Source organism: Misgurnus anguillicaudatus, chromosome 3 (assembly GCF_027580225.2).
Source record: "Misgurnus anguillicaudatus chromosome 3, ASM2758022v2, whole genome shotgun sequence".
In the NCBI taxonomy this organism is placed as follows: Eukaryota; Metazoa; Chordata; class Actinopteri; order Cypriniformes; family Cobitidae; genus Misgurnus; species Misgurnus anguillicaudatus.
In genome coordinates this window covers 3,597,893-3,611,514 of record NC_073339.2, presented here as the reverse complement: position 1 = coordinate 3,611,514, position 13,622 = coordinate 3,597,893, and the positions used below count along the sequence as shown (strand labels likewise).

Below are 13,622 nucleotides of genomic sequence, written 5' to 3'. Positions count from 1 at the left end.
GACACACCCAAAACGACACATTTTTAAAAAGTAGCAATGCTAGCCTTTGTATGTCATGGGCCCTTTAGGCAGGCTAATTGTGGGGTTAGATGAAGTGATGAGTCTGTAAAGTTTAGATATGAGTTTTCTTGGGTGGTTGGCTATTTCAATTAACTGTTTTTAGAAGGCTGTAAGGTATTAGTTAAAGTTATTTTGCTTTTGAGTAAAGATTTAAGCTGTTGATAGTGGAGAAATTGGTCTGTCTCGATCTCAAATTTCTGGATAATTGAGGTGAATGGCATAAATTTGTGGTTTTGAAATACTTGGTGAAGATGGGTGATGCCATTTTGCTGCCATTTAGGAAAGTGTATCGGTTCATTGTGAAGACAGAAGTCAGGGTTGTGCCAAATTGGGGTGTATCTACATGGTGCTAATAGTGATTTTGTAATTTTATTGGATTTCCACCAGGCTGCCAGAGTTGTTGATATTGTAATGTTATTATAAAACTCTCTTTTTTGATTGACTGTGGTAAAAGGGGAGGTCTGCGATTGAGTTCGGGGAGCACAGATATTTCTCAAGATCCAGCCATGAGTTGGAGTATGTATGTTGTTGAGTCCATTTGTATAAGTGCTGTATTTGGTTTGCCAGGAAGTAGTGCAAGAAATTTGGTGCTTAAAGTTCGCCTAACTGTTTTGAGTTTTGGAGTGTTGTAAGTGCTATCCTCGGTTTTTTATCTTTCCAGTAGAATTGAGTGGTGAGAGAGTCTAGTTTTTTGAACCAAAGGTCTGTCGGAGTAGTCGGAATCATTGAGAATAGATAATTAATCTGTGGGAGAGTCTTCATTTTTACTGTTGCCATACGGCCTATGAGTGTAAGTGGGAGCTTGTTCCATCGTTTATAATCATCTTCTATTCTCTTGAGTAGTGAGACATAATTGAGGTTGTATAGACAAGTTTCCCAGGTGAAATAGGCGGGCCGCCATTAGCCTTTCACTCTGCCAACGACTTCCTGTTGTGTCTGCCAAGCACTTCCGGTTAGCGAGTTATAGCATCTTTTACTGTCTTTGGTTAGCGTTAGAGATGCGCGGATGGGCTATTATTTCATCCGCAACCGCATCACAAAACTCATCATCCGTCCGCCATCCATCCGCACCAACGTTTCTGACCAGTTTTCAAAACCGCACCCGCCCGCCATCCGCTGACTGGGCGATGCAAGGCGCTGCTGATGACAGCCGCTGCTGATGACAGCCGCGAGACTAGAAAGCCCTAGAATATAAGAAGTGTGTGAACTCAGGCTATGTTTACATTAATGCGTTTATCCTTAAAAACACGTTACTTTTGCTACGTTTACGCCTTTCATCTACACTACATCACCGTTTTCGAGCCTCATAAATGGATTCGTTCGTCAACGCTGGAGACCCTGTTTTAGTTTGAGAACTCAGACGTTGCGCTGAGTGTAAATGTAGATGGAGTCTTATGTAAACGAACAGCTGATGTTAACGTGACAGCGCATCATTTTCAAAGTAAAAGTAATTTTATTCAGGTAAATGGAGGTTTGCAACGGAGGTTTTGACAAAAATAGTAAACATCTACCAACCAGCTATTATACACGCTATATCGGATTGTTTTAACATGGATCATCATAGATAATGTCTATTTTATATTTATGTTTGAGTATTGTTGGGTTTGAATATTGTTGTAATGTGTTTATGTTTTGTTTAAATTTAGTTAGCTTATTACGAAAGATAGACTGTAATTTTAAACGCCATATAGGGCATTTCTGTAGGCTAAAGCTATACTTCACCTCTTACTATGTTTGATTGAAGTTTGCATTTGCTGAAATTTATTTTTGCTTCAAGTTCGTTTAGTAGGCCTACTGTTCACTTAAATGCTTTCTTTTTAAATCATAAAGACCAGTCTCCGATCGGCGCACATGACATGAGACAAAAATAAATAAATAAATAGCCTAAATTAAACGCACAAATTACATAGTCTGCACTGGTGTCATCCTGATTTACCACTTTGTAAAACTTACTCCAGGCAACCCTTTTCTGACCTTTTATTTCCTTTGTTTTTAATTCTCATTTTTTTTGAGTTTGCCACGTACCTCCTTCGCCGGCGTTGATAAGAGCTGTGTCAAAATGCGTCCTCATTTCTCCGCGCTGTTAATGATAGCCTCGGCTGTTAAGGATCCATTCGTTCTATCCCAAACAATTAAAACCTTTATTATATAAAAGTGTATTTAGAAAACTTTTTCTTGTCACTGTTTTAGTATTATAAGTTATGTTTTGTGTTAATATTATTCGGTTTATGTTGCGTATATTTCTAAGGTTGATTATTTGATATACTGTGGAATAGTTTAATCTACATCAATGTGTCATATTTTCTAAAATAAATTCATATTTTTCTGATTACATATTTATTTTAATAAGTCAGAAATGTCTCCGCTGTTTATTGCTGACAGGCGCGATGGGCGCTACTGGGGGTGTGTGCAACAGGTGACCCAAATTATGGGTCCTCAGAAGGCTAGACCGTCTCATTTCAGTTCTCTTCGCGAACTTCTGAGCCTGCCACCTTGATAGACATAGTGCTCACCTTTAAGGTCGCATGCTTTGAAGGACAAAGCTAATAACAAGCTGTCGATCCGCCACCCGCCCGAATTTAATTAAAATATTATTTTTCGTCACATCATCCGCCCGATTCGCGGTTTATCCGCGGAGTCCGCGGCTGTAACCGCCAACCGCGCATCTCTAGTTAGCGTGCAGAAAAAGTAAACTATGGATGGTGTTACATGCCGACACGGCTCCAGGACATATTGTGCTGTTCGCGGTTGCAACAACTCGTGGCGATTGCTGAATGTTTGGTTGAAAGGAGCAACAACAAACCACAGCCTCATGCCAAACAGCATATCAAGTGAATGAGAGTCGGAGGCGGGTAATTCCATGTGCCATGAGTAAAAGTCCTCTCCAGTATTTTGTTCCAATCAGCTGGATTTGCTAATTAGCACAGTTTTTCAGCAGGAGGTGAGCTCCTGACTCGTTGGTGTTTTAAGCCCTCAACAAAGCCTTCAAGGCACTCCACGTGCCCCAAACGTTTCAGCCAATCACAGCACCGGTGCCAGACATTGAGCCCTCCACCAGCCCCCGGCAGCCCGAGCCCACCGCTGGCCAGGCGAGCAGCGCAGATACCGCAACATAGGAATGTGACTGAATTTGAATTTAGCTCTAAATGTTTTGAGGGTTTAAGTGACGTGTTTCCACGTGTCTGTGGCACGAGTTTCTTTTTCGTGCCAGTTTCACGTATTGGTTACTCAACAGTTTTTCCTATTTTCTTACCATTGTCGCTTGGGAATGGGGTTAAAACAACCTTCTGTTACATAAAATGACATCCTAACACAACTCTAACCCCTAGCGAAAACAGTTTAAAATTCTGACAAATAAAAACATGAACCAATGCTAAACATGACATCCGCATTTATGCCAAACCCAACTTTATCCTCACGTGAAAATCAGACAAAAACCACAAATCTAACACCAATCCCAAGCAACAAGGGTTTGAAAAAAGAAATTTTTTTTGAAAATTGTGGAAATGTGAAAACGCTGAAACACGTCACTTAAACGCTCGAAACGTTTCAAGCTGAATTCAAATTCAGTCACATTCCTATCTTACCACATCATCGTTACTCACCTGACCAACAGTGAGCTCAAACTGCCAGAAGCTGGCGGAAGGTTCGATATCTAGCACCAGTGCTGTGATTGGCTGAAACGCTCGGGGGCGTGGAGTGCCTTCCAGGCAGTGCTTCCTTGAAGGCTTTGTTGAGGGCTTAAAAGACCAACGAGTCAGGAGGTCACCTCCTGCTGAAAAATTGTGCTAATTAGCAAATCCAGGTGATTGGAACAAAATACTGGAGAGGACTTTTACTCATGGCACATGGATTTTACACCTCTGACTGTCAAACACCCCTGCATTCTGCGCTCACTGTAAACACCTTGCTGTTGTCTTAAAAGTAACTCTAAAAGTAAAAGTAACTCGCAATGTATGCAAAGTGTCTCTCTTCCTATCAGCGTCGATCAACAAGCATTTAAAATACTAGGCAGGAAGGCTAGAGGGGATTACTTTTTATTTTTATTTTATTTTTATTTTTAGTTACCTTATTTGGATGCGGAATGGACAAAACACCATTTTTAACAAGATTTTTGGTCGAATGTTGCCATTCCAAAGCCATTTTTACACCACTACTCAGCCTGCGCAGGAAGTTCTTGGCAGAAACAGGAAGTAAACCGGAAGTGCCCACACTGTAAAAAATTACTCTGGAGGGTGTTAAATTTAACCCATGAAAATTAATTTAATTAAGTATATAAGCTAGCAAGTAAAATAAAAAATAATGGGTATATTCTACCTTCACTATCCAATTTTTAACAGTAATAACTGCAATACAAAAAAAAATAGGTAACATATACCCCAAAATATTGGCCTTAGTGCGCATGAATCAACATCCAGGCGGGCCTCGAGTCACCATTTTTCATATCATATCGGCGGGAGAACTGCGGTTTGTTGACAGGTACGTTTTTATTTAACTTGTTGATATCATCATGAATGGAAATGTTAAGTTGTTTAACGGTAAAATCTACCAGAAGTTTAGTCATTTGCGTGCTTCTCTGGCTCTGTTGTTTGACAGATTGATAGGTTAGAATATGTCAGTCAGGTTAGCTTTAAATGAAACATCGCCCAGTTATTGCACCAGCGAAGAATAAAAATCCATATTTATGATTAAAATATTAACTTCCATTATTATTATTTACATGTCTGAATCACGTGAACAGCGGAGCTGCTCAATATGAGTGGTTGAACTTGAGCAAGCCACGTGACGAGGGAGAGCAGCGGACGGTTGATGTACGATACAGACAGGAGGGCCTCGAGCAGACAAACAAACAACGGTAAAGCTGTCGATGCTAGATAATTACTGTAAAAGTTTTCTTGCATTTATCTGTTAACATATTGAGTTTTGTTTTAGAAGGGATCCATTTATGAAGCCATTTTATTATTATTATTATCATTTACAGATATAACGTTGCCTTTCGCTTTTTAATGTCTGTTCAAAAAGTATTTCGGAGTTCATATGTTATATATGTGACTTGTATATGAAGTTGAATCACTTAAAACTGAATGTAAGTACTTCTTGTTAGTGTTCAATGTTTTATGCACATGTACTGTGAGTTATAGCATAATATGAAGTTGTATTTTTGCACTTAATAAGTTTTAAATGAAGTTGAAATGTTTGTTTGTGTCGATATAGCTTGCTAGTCTACTGAGGTAAATGAGATCAGTTTTTCCTCTCATATTATTGTCTTCTTTAATTTTCTAATGATAACGTGAAGAACAGTATTTAGGAATCTTGCTTTTAATGGTTTTTTAACATCTCATGAAGACTTTGGTTTATTTTTTTATGAAATAATATGTTCAAGAAGCTTTATGTAAAACTATGATATGTTGTATTTCACTTGAAATGTATTGGGGTTATTTTGTACTTCCATTAATTAGTTTTAAATGTTTACAGAATGTTATTTGGTCAATAAAGCAAGCAATTTATGCAATCTTGTGTATGACTATTTTCTTATTCAACCCTCTCTGAATAAGTAATATGTAATGTTTCTTAATGGCTTATCATTATTAATAATAATTTAATAGATCTGTGGCTTAATACCAATAGGGTTAATGTTATTCATTTTTTTATAAGTAATTAGTTATGAAAAAATAGGTAGACCTTACCTTACTGTTTATCATAGTAATTAAATTTAGGTACTCTTTAATCAAATATATAGGATATAATTTACTCAAACAAAGTGAGTGCAAATTGTTACAACAATTTTTTTGAGTAAATTCTATAGGTTGTTTTTTACAGTGCAGGAAACTTGTCTATAGGTGCTGTGCCATTCCTGTCAGATCCAATATTAATGGTGCTTTTAATCACAGCCTCTCTCCAAATCTAGCATCAACTTATGGCTTCTTTACAAATGAATCCACGGTACACAAAGTAAACAACCACTCCCCACATGAGCTGTAACTTCTTTAAAAACAAACTTCAACCACGTTTTCCTAATGTTAGGTTCTGAGCCTCCGAGGGAGCTTGATTTTTTCCCAAACCAGTTCCGATAGGAGTTTTACTTAAACATGATCTCAGGGGCCGAAAGAAATATGATTGGTTCACAAAAATGACCAATGAAAGTGCTCACTGGTGTTTTAAAGCGGTCATAGCGTGAAAATGTCAGCATTGCCACCCCGTAGGTTCGAGCAAAAATGTGTTGTTTTGGTTGTGTCTTTTAAAATGCAAATGAGCGGATGAAGTGCAAAAACTGATCACAATGATGGTGGTTTGATGCAATTTAAACTCAATTGTGCTGTGAAATATTTTTTCTCTCTTCTTTGTCTCTGCACTAAAAGGCAGTGCTGTGGTTGGATAGTGCACATTAAGGGGCGGTATTATTCTAATAAGATATCCTTATGACATCATAAGGAAAGCCAAATTTCAATGACCTATTTTTGCTCACACCTACAAAGTGGCTATGCTAACATTTTCACACAATGGCCCCTTTAAACCCTCAACCGGGCACGTAGGAGTTTTCCTTACTCAAACATGTTCTGAGGGCAGAAAGAATGTGATTGGTCGTTTTTGTGAACCAATCAAAATGCTCGTTACTGGTTTAAGCCCTCGGTGGAGCCTCCAAGGCAGCTTCTGCAGTGAAGTAGTTCGAGCTCACCGTTGGTCAGATGAGTAGCGCAGATATGGTAAGATAGGAACGAGACTGGCTTTGAATTCAGCTCGAAACTTTTGAGCATTTAAGTGACGCGTTTTCACGTGTCCGTGGCACGACTTTCCTTTTCGTGCCAGTTTCACGTATTGGTTATTCAATTGTTTTTCCTATTTTCTTGTGAGGTAGGTAGTAAGGCGAATTACAATAATACCGCCCCCTTTATCTGCAATATCCAACCACAGCACTGCCATAGTGCAGAGAGAAAGAGAGAAAGGGAAGAGTACTTGACAGCACAATTAAGTTTCAATTACAACAAATCACCATCATTGTGATCAGTGTTTGCACTTCATCCGCTCATTTGCATTTTAAACGACACACCCAAAAACGGCTCACTTTTGCTCAGGCCTACAAATTATCAATTTTTACATGCTATAAAAAATTTGCTGTGGAGTATTTTGATCTAAAACTTCACATACACACTCTGGGGACAGCAAAGATTTATTTTACATCGTAAAATTATGTCATAACATGACCCCTTTAAACGCTTGAAACATTTCGAGCTGAATTCAAAACAGTCACATTCCTATCTAACCATCTGCGCTACTCACCTGACCAACGGTGAGCTCGATCTGCTTCACTGCAGAAGCTGCCTTGAAGGCTCCGGTTGAGCGCTTAAAACACCAACGAGCACTTTCATTGGTCATTTTTGTGAACCAATCATATTTCTTTCTGCCCCTGAGATCATGTTTAAGTAAAACTCCTATCTGAACTGGTTTGGGGAAAAAAAATCACGCTACGAGGGAAGGATATACAGCGACTGTGTTCTTCCACAACCGAACACTCCGTTTCCATGGGTACTCATAACAGATCACCATGTCAAAATAAAAGTCTCTCAGTAAAAATTTATTTAAAAATAATTTTGGTTACATTTGGCAATCTTTAAAGACATGTTTACTGATTGTTGACAGTGCATATGGTTTGCTTTGCCTCTGCCCCTCACGTGTGTCACGCGAAGCTGTGGGCGGGGCTACAAAAGCTACAAAAGAGTTTCAATTACAACAAACCACCATCATTGCGATCAGTGTTTGAATTTCATCAGCTCAATTGCATTTTAAAGGGGTCATGGCGTGAAAATCAGACTTTTTCCATGTTTAAAGGGGTCATATCGTGAAAATGTTAGCATTGCCACTTTGTAGGTTTGAGCAAAAATGTGTCGTTTTGGGTGTGTCCTTTTAAATGCAAATGAGCGGATGAAGTGCAAACACTGATCAAAATGATGGTGGTTTGATGCAATTCAAACTCAATTGTGCTGTCAATTATTTTTTCTCTCTTTCTTTCGCTCTGCACAAATGGCAGTGCAGTGGTTGGATAGTGCACATTAAGGGGGCGGTATTATTCTAATAAGATATCCTTAGCCAAATTTCACAATGGACACACACAGAATGCCACATTTTTGATCGCACCTATGAAGTGGCAATTTTAACTTGTTATAATAAATTATCTGTGGGGTATTTTGAGCTAAAACTTCAGAAACGTACTCTAGAGACACCAAAGATTTATTTGACATCTTAAAAAAGTATTGTGACATGGCCCCTTTAAATATTTAACAGATAATTCTTTAATTATTTGTTTTATGAGAAGTAAGGCTTTCATCTTATCAGAAACAGAAGACATTCTGCCATAAAGTCAACTCAGTCACTTCTATTTTCTATTCTTTGCATTTTGGTTTCCATTTTTTCTTTTCTTTAGTATTTTTTTGTCATTTAGTTGTGTTTTTAGTTTTTCTTGTTCACCTTTTGTGTCTTCTTTGTGTTGATAATACAGTGAAAGGGTTCTCTACAAGTTGGCCAGAATCTCACAAAATCCTTCAGATAAATTAGATGACAAACTCCCTCCCATTTAGGCCCTGTTTACACGTACATGGTTATTTTTAAAAACTGAGAGATTTACCTTTGTTTGTGCCCCTTGTTTACAAGCAAACGGAGAAGTTGCCTCTGAAACCGATTGTTTCTAAAAACTCCGGCCAGAGTGGAGATCTTGAAAATCTTCAGTTGCACGGTTGCATATAAACTAAGACAAACGGATGTTTAAGCAGGAAACGTCACAGAGTATGCGCCAGAGCTCGCACCTACGTTAAAAGTGCGACCTATGTTTACGTGTGACTGCTACTCTGAACGCTTCCAAGATCACATTTATGTTCGTGCAAACTCGTTTCGTGTGTTTGTATTTGCAAATACAGCTGCTCCATTATGTCGAGGAGCAGAGACGAGTGCTCGGAGGTCAGCAATTTTACGCGTGTTCGATTTCATGTGCCGCTGCAAGAACCGACAGACGGATGATGTCAACGTACCGCGAGAGCGAGTTGAGAAATCACACGTAGAGGTCTAATTTCAAATCGCTCTCGGGGGAACTTTGACGTCATCGAACACCTACTGCAACAACTCCTCCCTCCAATACGAAGAACCAGTCTGCATCACCACCAGCGCTGGCAGTGATTGGCTTACGTGGGCTTGAGCTTCTCTTGACGGCATGTATGCACGGGTATGTGCAAATTAACAATTTTCTGAAAACTGACATGTGTGCACGATATTTTTTTTTAAACCGGAGATGTTGAAATGTCCGTTTATGAAAATAGCCGCCCACATGTAAACATAGCCTTAGATATCTTCTTATTTGTTGAATGATCTATTTAGATCAGTGCTTCACTCCCAACCCTGGAGAGCCGGTACCCTGCAGAGTTTAGCTCCAACCTTAATCAAACACACCTACCTGTGATTTTCTAGTGATCATGAAGACATTGATTAGATTGCAGGTGTGTTTGATTAAGGTTGGAGCTAAACTCTGCAGGGCACCGGCTCTCCAGGGTTGGGAGTGAAGAACACTGCCATACATTTATTTATTTCTCAGTCCGCCACAAAATTAAAATTGGCCACCACAAATAGATGTTTGCACATCACGTTTATCACTACCTCTGTCTCACATGACAGTTTCTGTATAAACACCCGACCCGTGGTGTCAGCCAACGGCGCTCCGCTGAGCCTCATTGAAGTTGCATTTAAGCATATATAATGCTGACGTGCTCATCGCGAATGTTCCACCAGAAACTGCAAGTCTGGAAAAAAATGTTATTTCCTGATTCTCAACATGTGGATGTTTTTCATCGCTAAAAGGGAGTTTGGGAACTTATAGCAGAGCCTAGTCAGATAGCGTCTACTTCAAAATGCAAAATATACGTTAGCAGCCAATGTTAATCGTTAATGATTTGGGACAAAAATGATGTTATGTAATGTTAAACTATGTGAGTGGCGCTGTGTGGCACGACAGGGATTTGAGCAACTTCCAGAGTCAAAGCTGGGTGGCGCGGACAGGCACCACCTGGTGGCGCCAGTGTGCAAATACTCATAAAAAACAATGTGTTCGATTTTTTTAGAACGGCGCAGCGCTGAGCTGCGCGGCCGGTGTGCGATCCCCTTCAGTCTTAGCTTTTCAGCTATTTTGGCTGTAATTACATGTGTTTAAAACATGTTTGTTGTGGCCAAAGAGAAGACACTAGTGCATTTCTATGATGTTTATGGTTGTTAGGATATACTTTCAAATAACACTCTCTTTAAAAAATGATTTCTTACTAGAAGTATTTATTTTTGTCAATAATATGATACGATAGTATGAGACCCAGCCATCTCAGTTTTTTATTCTGAACTATTTTGAAACACTGACACTTACAAATTAACTGCTGCATAATGTAGACACACAAACATCAAGAATCAGAGTATGAATCACAATGATGGTGACAATAAAATGAAAAGCTTCATGCTGCAATGCATGCTGGGTACCAACAAATTACAAATCTCATCCAGGACTCCCAGAATGCACCGGGGCATGAATAAATAATGAACTTCTTTAACATCTTCTTTGTCACAATTGTTGAGATTCATACTCTGATTCTGGATGTCTGTGTATCTACATTGTGTAGTGGTTAATGTTTTATGTGCACACTATCAAAATCCTTCAGAATGATAAACTGCTATGAGAGTTCTGGACCATACACTGTGTTATTTCATTACTAACAGAAAAGAACACTTCTGATGAGGGAAGAAAAACTATATTAACTCAGGGGATTTTGCACTGTACACACACACACTGACATGAAAAACACACTCTAGTGTCTTGTGTATGACATACTACCCAACTGGTGGTCATATCAAAATGACTACGATCCTTATTTTTTAAAATCAGAATCAGCTGCCGCTTTTTGCTCATTGTCATTTTTGCCACGTGACTGGAACAGTTGAAACTAACTGTTGTTACACTATGCACCATCATAAATAACAACTTATTTCTCTTACCATGTATGTGTAATCCTGATCCTTGACCCCTGGACTTTTTCCTGTGTACAGATTGACTTTCATTTGATCATCAATTTCAAGCTCTGCAGCATCAATGCCAACGTGCAGGTAGTTGTTGGTTTGGGGTTTATAGGCCTGAGCTGTCATTGTCTTCACTGCCTGCTGTTCAGGTCGTAATGTTGGGTCTATTGTCTTTACCTAGAAAATTATAAATAGATAACAAAAAATATAATGTATACATGCATATTTTCAATCACTTTTTCACTTAATTTTAGGATGAATTGAATCTCTGCACTAGATCAGCAATGATAGTCAGATCTTACGGTGATCTGCAGTATTGAAGATTCTCCATGTGAATTGATGATGACTTTTGCAATGCCATTAGCTTTTGTTTGACCTCTGACTCCTCCAGGGTTGACCTCTACTGGCACATTTACAGCAGGTGTCTGGTCAGGATTTGTCACATAAACCTTTCATAAAAACCCAGACAAAACATAAAATTGAAAGTTTGGTAACATCATTTATAGAGCACATTTATAATCAATGTTCAAGTGCTTATCAAGACATCTTCCTTCAGTTTATCATCTTTCTAGTCTAGTTTTGTACCGAGACATCAAAAGACATTCCAGGTTTGAAGAACTGAGGTGTCCTCTTGAAGTGGATGGTGTATGGTGACGTCACAATCTGAATGCCCCTCCTGTGTGCTTCTACCATTTCACTGCCTGAAACACACACGATCACCCATCTTTATATCTACAGCACACACATACACATGTTCATACAGATATACAGTCTGTGTGTTGATTCTTACCGGTCTCTGTTAAAACACTGACTGAAACAAAGATTGACTTTCCAACCAGCTGATTCATGTTTGGAAAGGTCTTTAGGATCATCTCCCTGGTCAGAACTACTTCACACTTTCCATTTTTTATCTATTTATATATGAGACAGAGCAAATGTATCCATGATGACAGTGTTTCCAGCATAATGTATTTGAATTTAAATGTGTTTTAAATCATGAAAAAATAATGTTTGATCACATTTGGCTTTAAAGCTCACCAGAACTCTTTGTAGAGAGGCAGCAATGCTTGTTTTGATATCTCCGTCCATCACACCAAACACCACAAATGCTTGTCCATTTACCTTCTGCCCAAAGAGATACCTAAAAAACACATTCATTTTTTTAATGCCCGTTTATTACAGGGTTCCCCATATCCTACCCTGGAGAGCCAGAGCACTACAGAGTCCAGGTCCAACCCTAATCAAACTTACCCACCTGTGATTTCCTAGTGATCATGAAGACCTTGATAAGCTTGTACAGGTGTGTTTGATCAGGGTTGGAGCCAAACTCTGCAGTGCTCCGGACCTCCAGGGTAAGATTTGAAGAAGGGGGGTTTATAAGCTTTTCCTTAAAGGGGTCATATTATGAGATATTTTAAGATGTAAGATAAATCTTTGGTGTCCCCAGAGTGCGTAAGGGATGTTTTAGCTCAACATACCCCACAGATAATTAATTACAGCATGTTAAAATTGCCAATTTGTTGGCCTGAGCAAAAGTGAGCCATTTTGGGGTGTGACATTTAAAATGCAAATGAGCGGATGAAGTCCAAACACTGATCACAATGATGGTGATTTGTTGTAATTGAAACTCAATTGTGCTGTCAAGTCCTTCTTTTCTCTCTCTTTCTCTCTGCACTAAATTGCAGTGCTGTGGTTGGATAGGGCAGATAAAGGGGGCGGTATTATCATAATTCGCCTTGCTACCTACCTCACAAAACAGGCGAAATCTGAACGACCTAATTTTTCACATGCTTGCAGTAAATGGCTTACCCAAACAAAGTTACTGGCTTGATCTTTATCACATTTTCTAGGTTGATAGAAGCACTGGGGACTCCATTATAGCACTTAAACATGGAAAAAGTCTGATTTTCACGCTATGACCCCTTTAAGTGACAAACTATATTATATGCAGAAGTGGGTAATCCATGTGCCATGAGTAAAAGTCCTCTCCAGTATTTTGTTCCAATCACCTGGATTTGCTAATTAGCACAGTTTTTCAGGAGGAGGTGAGCTCCTGACTTGTTGGTGTTTTAAGCCCTCAACGAAGCCTTCAAGGCAGCACAATTAGTTTACATGATTGTGAAGTATATTTAAAAGCAAACTAGACAGAAACCAAAACTCTAAATACAAAATATTTTTTGGAGAGGGCTTTTAACTTCATGCTTCAATTTTCTTTACAGTGCAGTTAACCTTGACAGTGAAATGATGGCTATTTCTTGGTGGGAAAGAAGTAGGAATGTCAGGACAACTTTTTGGAGGTTTTGCTCGTATTACAGTATTTCACATATTTCACTTTTCGTTTACAAAAAGTAAAATTTCCATACAAGGTAAGAATAATCGATCTTACTCTGCAGTTATGTCGACTGTTAAACGTTCATCACCCACATAGAAGAACGGCTTCCTGGGGCTTAAAATGACTTCAAAAGTTGGAAGCACATAAACCAAAACACACAGACACAAATAGATCAACACATTTTTTAATCTCA

At 38.9% G+C, this 13,622-nt stretch overlaps 1 protein-coding gene across 2 annotated transcripts in view; it reads right to left on the bottom strand.

Annotated features, from left to right (window-relative positions):
• LOC129443875 (complement C3) overlaps nucleotides 1-13,622 on the bottom strand; it is a 48,035-nt gene that overhangs the window by 30,656 nt on the left and 3,757 nt on the right. For both annotated transcript variants that reach the window (XM_073860129.1, XM_073860130.1), the window contains exons 7-12: nucleotides 13,484-13,575; nucleotides 12,136-12,238; nucleotides 11,888-12,008; nucleotides 11,683-11,798; nucleotides 11,400-11,546; nucleotides 11,077-11,274 (exon numbers count right to left, since the gene is read on the bottom strand). In XM_073860129.1, coding sequence (XP_073716230.1) covers nucleotides 11,077-11,274; nucleotides 11,400-11,546; nucleotides 11,683-11,798; nucleotides 11,888-12,008; nucleotides 12,136-12,238; nucleotides 13,484-13,575 — 777 coding nt within the window. The remainder of the gene's footprint in view (nucleotides 1-11,076; nucleotides 11,275-11,399; nucleotides 11,547-11,682; nucleotides 11,799-11,887; nucleotides 12,009-12,135; nucleotides 12,239-13,483; nucleotides 13,576-13,622) is intronic.